Source organism: Odontesthes bonariensis, chromosome 1, assembly GCF_027942865.1.
Source record: "Odontesthes bonariensis isolate fOdoBon6 chromosome 1, fOdoBon6.hap1, whole genome shotgun sequence".
Taxonomy (NCBI): domain Eukaryota; kingdom Metazoa; phylum Chordata; class Actinopteri; order Atheriniformes; family Atherinopsidae; genus Odontesthes; species Odontesthes bonariensis.
In genome coordinates this window covers 20,342,664-20,357,130 of record NC_134506.1, presented here as the reverse complement: position 1 = coordinate 20,357,130, position 14,467 = coordinate 20,342,664, and the positions used below count along the sequence as shown (strand labels likewise).

Here is a 14,467-nt window from a genome sequence, read left to right as displayed (position 1 = left end):
GCTACAGCTGAAAATCATTTTCAGTCGCTTTCTCCTCATACAGGTGCCAGGAATTGTTTGGCAACTTTGGTTTTGAATTGAACTAAAATATACAAAAAATGTTCATACATATTTTTGTTTATTTTTTTCTTTTGAAGAAGCTATATGAAATCTCTTCATGTTCTTTCTGCTTACAATACATTCTTAGCATAAAATATGATATACAGTAAACACATGAGCAGGCTTTATCCTACATGTCTATGTTTCTGTTATTTGCTATGATAGAAATCAAATGGGATGTAGCGTAATGTCCGCTGACATAAAACGCATAAGCAACCTGTGGCAATAACTCTCTGGATGACATGCTTGTCTCATCCATTCCTTGCAGTGGATGGGAGGGGCACAACCATAAGCTGTCAGACATAAACACATATCACCGGCTCATCCAACCCACCATCAGCCAGCAAACCCTCTAAAGCTGTCTTCCCACTCACAAATAATGCCCATGCTGGAAAATGGAGTGGGCTATTGTGCTACAAGCATCATGTTTCATCTTTTCACGCTGAAGCAATGAAATAGTCTGCCTTACGACTTACTAACACATGACATGAAACTACTTGTGTAAAAGGGAAAAAAAGCGGGGATACATTCATAAAAATGATTAAAGACTGCAGCCGGACAGATGATACAAATTCTCTGTGTGTGATTGTAAAATAAACATCTCGTGTTCTGACAACGACTGGAAGAGGCCTGAAGCATCTCTTCAGATAGAGTCTCGGGTTCCCACTGTGTCACTTGTGGATGGAATAAAAGTGAATGTTATAGTTGTGCTCTCATAGTGAAATAAAGGTGTCAGTAACATGTCCAAGTGTTGATGGAGTGCATACTGTGGAGTTGCTATTTAGCTGCAGGTCAGTGTGTACAGTCACTGACCATGAGCCTGAGCACATGGACATATCAGTACATTTATGTGAACCTAAGCATCGGTAATGCACAGGTTACAGAGATGAATTACAAGTCTGGGGTCGAGGGAGCAGTTTTCCAGCATGTTCTAACGGCAGAGGCGTGCTTATGTGAGCTAAGCAACACTGCTGACGCTTCGCATCCCTCTTTCTGTCGAACGCTGCACTGGAAACAAGGCTGTTGGGGTGAGGAGGTAAGGGCCCAGCATCCAAATGGAATGTTCCTCCATCGTTTAAGGTCCAGCCTCAAGAGCCAGAGGGGTCTAGATATCACTTAAGACCACATGCTCCTCTATTTTACTCACAACTTCTCTATTATTTATTTATAGTTATTGTTTTTATGATTACTTTGCTGTGGTGTGTAACCTGCTTGTGGGAGTCAAACTTAATAATACATCAAACACTTTTTTCCTAATTTCACAAATAAATAAAAACATATTTCTTCTTTACTAACAGTGAAATATCATGAATTTTAGATAATTATTTAAATATAGGCCTCTTGATCTACTTATTTTACAGTCACCAGATTCCGAAAAGCAATCCATGTGAGCAAAATTACATTGCAAACAGGTTGTCAGGAGGAAATTGGCTATCCCACAAATCTTTCATCCTGTACCATGCAGCAGTAACCTCTTCTAATTGGTTCCTGTGGAATTCATATTATCCCTGGTGACCAACTCCACACGCTGCAGCCTGACAGGCTTTTGACCCCAAACACTTCAGAGGCTCTGTGACAACGATGAAGAAAAAAAAGAGTAAAGACTGTGGATCTCAGCGAATTCATGTTGATACGATAATCCCTCATTTTACAATCAGACTATGAAGACACTAACCTTGCATGCACACACAGATGCCTAGAATTTCCACCCATAATCACTTACAGTATTAATTTACCTGTCTTTTTAAGACCTTATTTTGATAGCAAACATGAAAGTCATTGATGTTTTTCAGAGCTCTCTGTTTTTTAGATTATCATGTTCAAAACTGGCAATTTAACTTTGAGGGCAGGACTTCTAAGATTATGTGTGCATTTAATAATCCCTGTCAATGCGGGTGAAATAATTGCTTTAATGAAGAATAAATTGTTGGGGGAAAAAAGTAGAATTTTCAGAATTCCTGATGTCAAGTTTAAGTCATGAGATGGGAAACCGAAGAACTAAAGAATGAAATAGAGACCATCTACTAAGCCTTCATGGACAACCAGAAAATGCATGACAGAGGCAAAAATGTGTCCCTTCTTAGGGAAAGAGATTGTGCTTATGTTGCTGTTGTTACTCCATTGCTGCATTGCTTGTTTGGGAAAGGGCAGGGTTGGAGATCTGATGCAGTGACAGGTTTGGGCCACTTTATTTCCCTGCCAAAGCCAAGGTCACTGCCACTGCCCCGGGGCCATCAGACAGGGGGATGGGTCCCCACCGGGGAATGAGCAGGAGGTGCAGCACTGGAGGAGGGGAAACATAATGGGAGGAGAATAAAAAATGGGAGGGGTATTCTGCACTAGTGCACACAAAAAGGTCAGAGTTTCCCAGATAGACCCCCCTCTCCATGGTCCAGCCCCTCGCGACCTCTGACCCCTCTATTTCTAAGTCAATGCTGCAACAGGGGGAGAAGAAAGAGGCTAGGAGGAGGGTGCAAGGAGAAACACACCCACCCGGAGTCAGCAGTGACAAAAGGGGCCTCAGCCGCAGCTAGCAGGGTCGGCCAGGACAACAAATGCTCACGCCATGGCCACAAAACAGAGCCACCAGAGGCTGAACATCTCCTCAGCCTCTGCCTGTTCCCAGCCACTCCATTGCTCTGCATTTCACAATAGGTGCTGCTTCATGCCGTGTGTACCCCAAAACACACACACACACATATGCAGGCTAGAGAGCGAGAAGTGGCTGAGGCCCAAAGGAAAGCAGCCGCCTGCCCATCACTGACTGGCCTTTGTCTCAGCCTCCTCTGCTTATTGGCAGAAAGATTTCCTGATCCCTGCTTAAACAAAGTGGAAAACTGGTTTGAGGGGCCCGTGTGTGTGCGTGTGTGTGTTTCTCTCTGAGTGTGTGAAAAACCGAGAGGGAGATAAAATCATCTCCCACTGGCTTCTCTTCTTTGTCCTTATTCCACGTTTTCACACATGCAGAACAAAATTTATGCCTAGGAGAGGACAGGAAGAGGGAGTTTTGGTGTTTTTATTGGTGGACGGTGCAGACCCTGTAAAGAATTTTAACAGCACAATCTGGCCATAAAGCCTCTGTTAAGTGTAGTGAAGCGCGGTGACGGGGCAGAAGGGAGAGCTAGCTAAGCCCATAGTCAACTCTGGAATCATAGGAACACCAACATACACACTCAAAACAAACCCACACATCCTTGTGCTTCCATCCGTAGGAAATACAACTATTGATAAAATTTGATTTCCTGCTGCCAGAACTGAACCTAAACCTTACACTAACGTGACATGAGGCCTCTAAACCCCAAAATAGAACCTTAATGAAGAGGGGATGAAGCAAAATACCACATTTGGACCCATAGTCTGCCACATCTAACCTTTGCCCTGGACTCTGCTCTTTCTCCTTTCACCTTTCACCTCTATTACTCAGGAATTCCCTCTTATGAGACTTAAAAGCAGGCAGAAGGAATTTTAGGCCCCCTATTCATTTGTTTGTTTGAGAATAGCAAGGGTGGTCTGAAGACTACCACAGACAGAGTCAAACATGCACACAGAATTAGGGACACAAACACACAGTGCAAACTCAGCGCTGAACTTGAATGTCAACTAAGAATTTGGTTGATCTTTGTTTAATCAACGGGCCATTCAGGTTTAGTATAATGACTTGTATACCATGGCATTGTTTAACTATTTCTGCCAGACATTCACTTTCCTATATGATTCCTATCCATTCAAGAAATGAACACTACTTTGCATGATAATTGAATAAAAAGAGATTATCTCAATGTGCATGGTGTGGATGATCAGCTGCAGTATACACAGCTGTTAAGAGCAGCTGCTAAAAAGTTGGCACTGTGGGAAAAGAGAGCAAGGTCAAAGTTTGTGTATATGTACATTTGGCACATATAATGTTCATACATGAAGGCTATCAATCACTGATGTTTTACTTTTGTGTAAAAAGCTCTGTTTTTGAAGGTGCCACATGAACATTCATATGACATGGCCTCATTTATTAATTCTGATGTTATATTTATCCATTGTATTTCATGGGATGATGTAATCCCATGAAATACAATGGATAAATATAACATCAAAATTAATGTGTGCCTAGAAGAATAAGATCAATGCCTTTTTTCAAAAGATAAATATTTCCATCACCCAGCAGTTCCACCACTCCTCAGTTCACCATCTTGAGGAGCTCCATTTGCCATGAAATGCTGTTTACACTGGCAAATATTTTTAGAGCTTAAGGGTGCCCGTTCTGCTCCACACAGTAGCTCAGCTCTGACTTTTTGAAGCAGGTACGGTAGGATGGTTATAGCTCTCCATGCACATTTGTGCTCTATGTGTGGCAGAGGCTTTGTTAGTATGGCTTAGAATCTGAGCACACACAAAACCAATGTGCTCTTGATTTCGTTGCATTTGCTGCTCATTACACAGGACATATAATGAATGCAATTCATGCAACTCTGCAAAGCAATTTAAAGTGGACGCTTTTTTCTGTTTCCCACCATGCAGTATTATTACTTCTCCTCTAAAACATAATTAATATTTGATTAGCAATTAGCTAAATGAAGTGACTAAAATTGTAATTAGCTTGAAAATCTCTCTGAAGCCCAATTTGAAATTGCCCCCCCCCCCGATAATATGAAGACATACAGCAAACAAAGACATTCAGACAGCAGTATGGGATCCCTTGGTGATTTTTCAGAGCTCCAAGGTCAATTATGTGTTATCTTCAAGCATAATGGAGATTCACTGTGGCCCTTCTACACAAGAGAGGTAGATAACTTAAGGCATTACTTAATTAAAATCTTCCGAACTGTCATAGTGGGTTTTAACTAAACAATCCTTAGAGAACAAATGCCATCTTTGTAGACAGTGGAGATATTGAGAGACAATAATATTGTCAAATGTTTACAGTTTCCTTAGCTAGAATATTGACCTGTTTGAACTTATTCTGAAAGACAGCTCAAAAGTATTTTCTACTCAGACACAGCGTGCACAATCAGGTAATAAGATCCAAGAGTTTGGACTGAAGGTGTACAGTAATAACTGGTTTTAGGTGTAATTACACAGCAGAGGTCAGAGCTCCCATTGTTTCAGCCCGCCTCGATCGTATAAAAAAGAAGGACAAAAAAAGCCTCTTTTTCCTCAATCCTTCTGCCACACTGGCAGACAGATGGAGGAGTGCTGACCACACTGCAGGATGGAGCACTCTGGGTTAACATCAGCCCACATACCTGCCCAACAGAAGGAACAGGGTGATCATCAGCCGTGTCCATATGCACTCATACCCATACAATGTTTTCAAGTCAGGAATAGCAACGAGTGGAACGATTTGTGCAAGAGTATCACTATATTTGTAGTTTTGTGGCATGGAATAGCAAGATGGAATAGCTCCTCCTCAAAAAAAGAGAAAAATATATAAATGTTCTGTGTCAAACATAATCTCGACTTCTGGAGAATGAAGAGAAAAGGCAAGTAGTATCCATGTTTAAATGTCAAAACAATATTTGGCTAATCAATAGGACGAGAGATATTATTTGCATCGTGGCGAGTGGGCAGAAAGGAGCAAGGGCAGGAGAGGAGGGAGGCATATCCAGGGTGGGGTTTGGCTGGCAGACAAAGGAAGCTACGAGGAGATGCAGGGACGGAGCTTCAGCATTAACCCGGGCGGGAGGCTGTGAAAGGGGAGGGGACCGGAGGGCCGGAGTGTGATGGAGAGCCACTGTCTGAACGCACGCGAATGCACATCACAAACAAGCACTCTCCTGTAAACTAGCATGAGCTCCACATAAATCTCTCTTACAAACTGCTGTCTGAGTCTGAGAAGCTACTCGTGGCAAGCCGTCCACCCAGCTTTTAAAAGTTGCATCAGGTTGACACCCCACTTTTTTTACATTTATATCCTTGAGAGGATTAAATTTACACAAATGAAAGGCACGGGTATAAACAGGCATTTTTACAGGCATCCTCCATCTTCTCAACCTCACCAGCCCCCCTGGGTTCTTCTTTTCATTACAGTCTCATTCTGAATGCTGCAGTCATAACAGCAAAACAAGGGGTCTGATTTCATGAAGGAATCTACAAAAACAACGAGGCATACAGCAAGTTATCATATGTTCTTTTTTTTTTTGAAGGGGAAGGGGGCGTTGTTTATGCTTTAACTCTCAATAATTACATATATGTGCCTTTAAAGTGGTCCATGAGGTCAACTGTGGTCTCTCTCTATGCATATAATAAGTGGAAAAGCATTTCCTGACAAAGGTTCAACTCCTTCCAATTAATTTCTCACAAACGAACAAAAGCAATTCATTTCAATTGATCCTAAAAGCTATTTTGTAACAGGGGGCTTTTGTGGAGTGTTGCCTGGTGACGCGGATGTGCTGCGGGGGAGGGGCTCTGCCCGGGTCCACTGTACCAGGCTTGTCATTCATCCAAATGATGAAAAGCTTCCTGAACCCAAGCTAATGAGGAGGTCCTTGTGAAAGTGAGGAAAGAGAGTGAGTTGCAAAAAGAGTGAGAAGCTGACCATCAAAGAGATAACATTTGTGAGGAATAAAAGTCTTTCCAAGACTGACCACCGATTTAGATGGGCAGCGGGGAGTCCGTCCAACACCAGCCCCCGACTGTGAGCGCGCACAAACGCTTGTCAAGCAAATAAAAAGTGAAATTTATGGAGGGTGGTAGAATGAAAGGTAAGATGGAGGCTCTATCCACTGGGAGGGCTATAAAGAGACTTCAGTAATCACACCACCCATTGCATCACAGTGGTACAAGTCAGAGTTCTGTTGTAAGAAGAACTATAACACAGCAAATGATCTCAACCACACAAAGAGCGCAACAACATTAACAAACACTTGGAGAAGGAAAAAACAAACACTTGTCAGTAACATTTGTAGGGAGAGCATTTACTCATTTTGGAGCATTTCGCCTTATAAAAGACATGAAAATGTTTAGTCCTTAATCCGTTATATCCATGACAGAAAAATTATTAAACAGACAAATAATCATCCAAAACCCTTGTAACAGTTTGTATTAAAGGCCTAAGAAATTATAGTCCAACAAACTCAAACATTATCTACAGGGGAACACTTGTAGACTGAACAGGCGCCTGCAGTAATTCTGAGGTTCAGAAGCACCAGAAACTGAGCGCTGAGGGATGATTAAAATTTTACTGAATTTACACGGCTAAAAATCTATGATACTATAATCGGAAACTAAGCTGGCAAAGCTGTTATGTCTTCCTAAAAACAAAGAATTCAGTCATTCAGCTTTATGTGACACGACAGAGAAAATGAAAAGTCATGTACAATAACTAAAAGTGCTGGTAATGCATCAAAAACCTGACATCGAAAAGATTTTTCTCTCAAAGAAAATAAAACATTGTCAAACCCACAGTCAAGTAAACACGCCACTGATCTTGTTAAAGATAATTAGTGGGCAATGGTAATTATCAAAATCAAGAGAGATTATTATCAGTAATGGCTTCTTGTCTGGACTTTAGAGGGGAGTGTCAATATAACAGGGGCCATTACTAATTCTACGCTTTGTCAAAAGTCTATTCAACACAGCCAAAACAGGTCAGAGGTCAGACTTGGACTTCCAGTAATCCTCTAGTAATCCTAATCAATATGAGTTTAAGCGGAAAGCTAGATGTGGTCTGTTGGAGAGAAAAACACAGCCATAACAGGAGAATCCAGACATGAATGAGAATGAACTTGAGCCGACAGGTGAACTGCAAACAGTTTTTTTCATAGTTCATTCATTAAATCTGTATTCACTCACTGAATTTTTCAGCGAGACAGAGGATCGCTCGATCCAACTCTTTGTTTTTCATGCCGGAACAGTGTTTCAACTATGAAATATGTTAATAAATAGCAGAGGATTAACTCCAAAGATGAAATTGTGGGGCATGATTTGACATTACATTATAACACTTTAAAATATGTGTCCTTATTATGTGCTTCACAACTATTGAGAGAAATCTCAATTATTGGCCGAGGACATTGGTGTCATGTGGATGACTGCATCAGAAAATCTGCTCTTATCAGTCTCTGTTCAGTCAGTGTAAACAACACTTTTAATACCAGATCCATTTTTGTTGAAGTATGCAGTTGCGTCTTTAAAGCACGGATGTCCTTCTGAGTGCACACCAGGGTTACAGCAGCCCTTCAATGCCCTGATTAGTGTGTGTGGCATTCAAACAGGTTACCTGATTCATAAAAGATGTCACTTATTTCAAGTTAAGGGAAAAAACAAACAATGCTACCAGATAATAAAGCTGAAAACAATATACTGTGTGTTGCTGCAGTACAACTCATCAGAATGTATTGTTTTTTTTCTCTAAGCCGTTCAAGTGATAGAATTTTTTTTGCTAAATCTATAGACCTAAATTCATTTAGATTCATTTTAATTAATTCTCTAAAATCAACTAGAGACACCATACTGCTGACTTTTCCCTGATACAGAATAAAGGAAAGAAAAGTGCGACAAAGGGAGATTCAAGATAACCTTTGAAAAGAAAGACTCTTTAGAGAAGCCTTGAAAGCTTGCATGTGCTTGACAGGGACAGCCGCTGAGCTGAAGTGACTTTTCCCTTCCGTTAGTGAGACGTCCATGCTAACCTCTATACCCCACTGAGTGGAAAAGCTGTATTGGTCACAACAGCACAGCAGTATCCTGTCTACACATAGCCCAGGAATCAACAGGCCTCTGTGAGCCTTTGTCCATCTTTGTCTTACAGAATATAGTCTTAACTCGACACAGAGTGGAACAGAACACTATCACTAAAGCCGCCAGGGGAGTGCACATCCCCAAAGTCTTTGATTCAAGCATAACGAGAAATGCACGCCGTGAGACAAAAGGCAAGCGAGGAGGACGGAGCGTCAGATTGTCTTACTGTGATGTGATAGAAATGCAGTAAAGATGAACCATGGCAACAATTCTGGGAACTTAATGATGAACCAGAATTTCTTCTCATAAAGGGTCTTGTAGTCAAGCAAGAGAAAATGCATCTTGATGCTTCTACCAGCGAGTAGGTTGCTAAGTTGCCTCCAGCTTATTGCACTCTTACAAAGCAGCTGGGAGACTCTCAGCATGAGCGCTTGTTAATGCTACATTCAAAGGCTTAAATTTCTGAGTTGCACTCAAGACGAGCATCAGAAAGTTCATTAAACTCGAGGAATTATATTAAAATATTCAAATGACGACACAGCCAGAGATGTATTAAGTGTTTTTACATTCACAGCAGCACTCTGTCGACTGGGACTGGACCAAAACGTGATTACTTAAGGGGGTGTTTTAATTACAATGTTTGCATTTGTAAATGTAAAAAATCACAACTTAATCAAACTTAAGTCAGAGCATGTTTGGCTCATTACTACAAAATCAGATGCACACAAACTGCCAGGTTCAAAATAAAGTCAGAATATTAAATGAACAGTTCACATCAGCAGTTTTAAGGAAAGTGATCTGCAGCAGCAAGGAAATGTTGTGGGTTCTTTTTTTTATCCATAATTCACCTCCACAAAAAGTGTCAAGTTCAAAACAGCTAAAAGCACATTTGTTCGGATGTATATATCCATATATATCCAACTGTAAACAAGTCACTCCATCCATGTCATAACTACTTTGATTTTACTTTTTGCATTTCAGGTATTTTTGGTATTACAGTAAACCCACTCAGGTACAAAGTACATGTTAGCACACTTGCTTAGCGTCATCTTTCAAAATATATCTCCCCAGTAAAGCAAATACAGCCTTCATGACAGTAAAAGACCAACAGAGACACTTACTGGCTGCCTGAATGCGCGCCTTGCGGCTCACCACCCGCCCAAAAGAATTCTGGGCCATGCACTCGTAGTCGCCCTCGTCAGATGAGCCATCAGACTTGGTCTTCTGGAAGTGGGCGATCAGGAGCGAGCCGTTGATGAAGGTGGTATGATGCTGGTCCTGAGTTAAGAGCAGGCCATTGTGCCTCCAGTCTGTGGTGATTGGTGGGATGCCGTCCACTTGGCAGTGCAGCATGAGTGGCTGCTCCTGTACAGCGATGATGTCACTGGGTTCTAACGTGAAGGAGAGCTCTGCTTCGCACGTCACACCTGAAGACACACGAACGCAGTCACAGATGTCAGACATCTAGCTGAACATGAATGGTTTCCCTTGTTAACAGGCTAAATATCTAAATATTAAGGAGTAAACGATGACTTAAACCACTTTTGTAAAAACTAACTACGTAGTGGCACCTCAGATGATTTGGGGTTGATATCTAAACAAGAGGCACAGCATCTGCAGTATGAGTCTGGTTGGGAACTTCTCTTCCTCTTTTCCTGCCATCTGTCTCCCCTGACAAAGAGAACCTGTATAACCATATAAATGTGTATATGAATCCATCTCCAACTACTTGTACATATCGCACCATGTTACCCATCTCCTGAAACTCCTCACAATATTTAATCCTACATTTCCTTTAAAAACAAATGAAAGCAAAAGACAACCATGTGTGCATGTCTCAAATATTTTCTCCTGGTTTGACTATAATACCCTGCTTTCTCCACCTAATCTTTATTGTCAATTCCGAGGTATTGAGCATTAATTTTCAGCAGAAAGACAGCAGGGTTTTTCTAAAGAATGTACAATTGCCTTTAATTTAAAGTTTAGGGGGTTGATACCCTGATCAGAAGATCAAACGGTCAGCACAGGTACACTGGAGCAAAAATAAAGAACCTCGAGATATATGTTCAGAAGCCAAACCAGGGAATCTTGAAATAAACTCTAAAATCATCTGTAGCAACTGCAAAGAGGCTGAAATAGGCAGCGGGGGATCTTAATTCTCTTCAGATTCTCTCAAAGCATTGTGTGTACATTAAACAGATGAGTGCGCTGCCTGGGTTAAGAAATCATCCATTCTGATAAACACCACTATAATCTTTATCATTTATCTTTCTATTTTCTGCCAAGTTACAAAAGCTGCATTAACTCAAACACTCTTTTTTTTCAATACCTACTATTCAGACAATCTAAGGTCATAACTGCAGCTGTAGTGGGAGGGTTTATAATTTTCATAACAACCAACAAACAAACAAAAATGCTCTTTATGTCCTGGTAGCAACTCACTTGCACCTCATGAATAAAGCGCTTTGACTGAGATACCTCCAGGCTACAGTCACAAGAGACTATGTGTTTGTTAGACCCAATACATCCAGAACATTCCTCTTGTATTGTATATAATGTAGGTTTGGACTGGAACAAGTGGCTGCAACTTTGAAACCATCAATGTGCTTTCCTTTTCTACCTTTAACTCAAAATCTTGCTCTCACTGAAAGCTCCCAGTAGCTTACATTTGTTTGTGGTGATGTTTTCAGTCTATGAGGATGTGAGGAGATCTGATTTTCTGTATTTGTGGTTTTTGAGGGTAAATAAGGGGGGTTAGGAGAACAATAAATAAAGGATGTAAATGGCCTGACCTGACTTGGTACTAAAAAAGGAGCTCAGCGTGCTCTCTTAGTATCATGTTTCAGCTGCTGATGGACTAAGCACTACCAGTCTCTGCCCCAGGCCCTGGAATCTGGTGGGACGGGCTAGGAGAGGGCAACGGAGGGGGGCAAAGCACAAGGGTCAAAACAGAGAACCTCTGGCTTCATCCCACAAATTCCAGAAGAGCAATAGTCCCCCTTAGGAGCAGGGAAGGTTTTCACAGGCACACTCCCCCATGAAGATCACATATGGAGAATAATGCACAGGAACATTTCCTCTTCCTCTATCCTTGCTCCTGTGTCCTTTCCTTACAGGCCCCCCTCCCCTTTTTCCCTCAGCGAGCACGGTAAGTAAAATGGCCATGAGACCAGAGAGACATCAGTGCTACCAGTTGTGAAAAACAAGGGGGTGGTGTCGCAGAAATATTTAACCCTTAGCTGGCAGACGGTGATCCGTCAGCCTGCACAGCTTCTGTCCTCCAAAATGATGCTGACCACAGAGTTCCACCTTTGATTCAACAAAGATCCCATTTTCACACAGGACGCGACCAGCAGATAACAAACAGGAGCCACACATCCAGTCAGTGACACTTGTGGATCATTTTTTTGATCCAAGCGTGGATAATTCTATCCTGAGCAAAATACATCTGTAGAAAAATGTTGAGATATCTCAATCATGGCAAACTTTGTGCTCAGCCTTCTTTAAGTTAGATAGATTGCAATAAGTTGGAGGCTTTTTATTTGTAGCTTTCAAAGCTGACAAATGACATTAGTCAATGATATCACATCTTGCAGCAAGCAGGATAACAGCTCAGTGTTTAATGTTTTGGGATGTCATCGATTAGGGGTGGATAAAAGAAACGTTAATGATTTTGTGTTCAAGTAATCAGAGTTTCTTCCATTAGCCAGGACAACGTGACTTTGGATTCTTGTCTTCCTGATGAATAAAGCATGTTGCCTGAGTGACCGGCTAATGCAATTCTGAGCTCTGGGTGGGTAGAAGGTCACAAACAGCAGTGTGAGAAATGTCAGAAAAAATAGTTCTGAGCACAACAGCTAATTATAAGACAGATCCAATGAGACACAGGAGGTAAAAACACAATAAAAAGATCACAGTCATCTGTGAATGCTGAGCCTGCAGGAGTGTGTGGATGGAGATTTAGACCACAGCCGTAAGGGCATAGTGGCAGGAGATCGTGTCAAAAATACACGTCCACACACATTAATCTACATGGGTGTGGATTTTCATGGTACGACAGGGAGACAGAAACACACACACAGAGACACAGCCTAATGCTCTTTTCATGAAGACACAATAATGCAGGATTACCGGGTAACACTGACAAAGGTTGGGTAAGTGTGGCTCATGCTGCCTCTTACTAACTATTGATAGATAAGTGTGACGAGCTGACACAAAGGTTTACAGCTGCAACAGTACAGTGAGGATGGACACACCATCTACTTACAGACAGATGTGGTTAGAAGGCATGAGCACTGCTGACAGAGCTCAGGATTCTCCACACATTTCTTAAAAGCTGCATAGCAAGGATATTAGGGGATCCTGACACAACTGCTTTACATCATATCACACGATGGCCTTGTACTAATAATCTTTTCGACCTAAAATTACTGAGCATTGTCTTAGAAGTATAATATAATGTATTTGAGCCATTCTGGCCTCCTGTTTTGTTTGAAAAAGTCCTTTAAAACCTGATAGTTTTCTGGAAAGCTTAACCGTCTGCAAAATCCTTTTACTTCTCAGCCTCTGAAGAAACTACAAACACGTAATAAAAACGTTTGAAAGGTTAAACTTGTGACTTTAAATAGCCCATGACTGTAAAACCTTTAACTGTTAATTACTGACCTTGCTTTCATGTTTTCTATTTTAAAAAGTCAATGTTCATGTGGCTTGATAATGATAATGTGACACTCATGTCGCAACAGGTTACATATGACTACTTTAAAGGAATAATGTAGATTCCACCGTTCACCGTGATGATAAAGACAACGTATTAAGAGCAAGTGATCATATTTGCACTGACATAAGTCTGCAGCATATACTATATTTGCTTTAAATGTAGAATAACATTTTGCACTCTTGATAGTGGATTTATACTATAATTTCAATTTGCACCTAACAGCAGACAAAGAGATGAAGCAGCGTTTGCACTTCAAATAAAGGCAAGCCAGCCAACTATGTTTCATATGAGCATTGTGTATTAGATAGGAACAGATTAAAAAAAGAAAAAAAATCCTCCAGTTTCAGATCAAGTCCATATATCAAACACCACCAAACCCTCAGTTTAAAGGAGATAATAAAACGAGCAGCCACAGAACAGCTCAAATTCTTTAATATGAAGTCAGTAATTTCTGGCAGAAAAGCAATATTTATTCTCTCTCCACAGGGAAAACTACGCATGCTGCATTGACACATACATTCCCTCCTATAGGTTACTCCTTGATAAATTTTTAATTAACACTTATATGCTCTGGCACCTTAATGCTCATGTTCATTAATGGGCATTAAATTGTATATATTTCCCTCCTTTTGTAAGAATAGAAGTTCAGTGATGATCGTACCAAAAAGGTATTGATAAAGATTACAGGAGTTAAATGCAACACAAGGATGCTGAGAAATATAGTCCACGAGTTGAGGAGAAAGTAGGGCAGCTGTTGCAATGTTTAGCTCCCTCAGCCAGTTGTACAGCACACTCTTCTCTCACAGTAACAGCCCTTATAGCGATAAACTAAATATACTTTGGATTATAATAAAAGAGCTTACAGACGTGCTAGTTGGCAGAGGAGGATGTTAAGTGAGGGTCCTCAGCTGTGCATTGACTCCACATTGATGCTTTCCTCTCTTTCTTCCACAGTGAAACTGTGGATTAGATCAT

General features: G+C 41.0%; 1 protein-coding gene across 1 annotated transcript in view; it reads right to left on the bottom strand.

Annotated features, from left to right (window-relative positions):
- The window catches only part of igdcc3 (immunoglobulin superfamily, DCC subclass, member 3), a 73,031-nt gene that overhangs the window by 56,952 nt on the left and 1,612 nt on the right, over window positions 1–14,467 (bottom strand). The window contains exon 2 of the mRNA XM_075456562.1: window positions 9,894–10,199. Within this exon, the coding sequence (XP_075312677.1) occupies window positions 9,894–10,199 (306 nt within the window). The remainder of the gene's footprint in view (window positions 1–9,893; window positions 10,200–14,467) is intronic.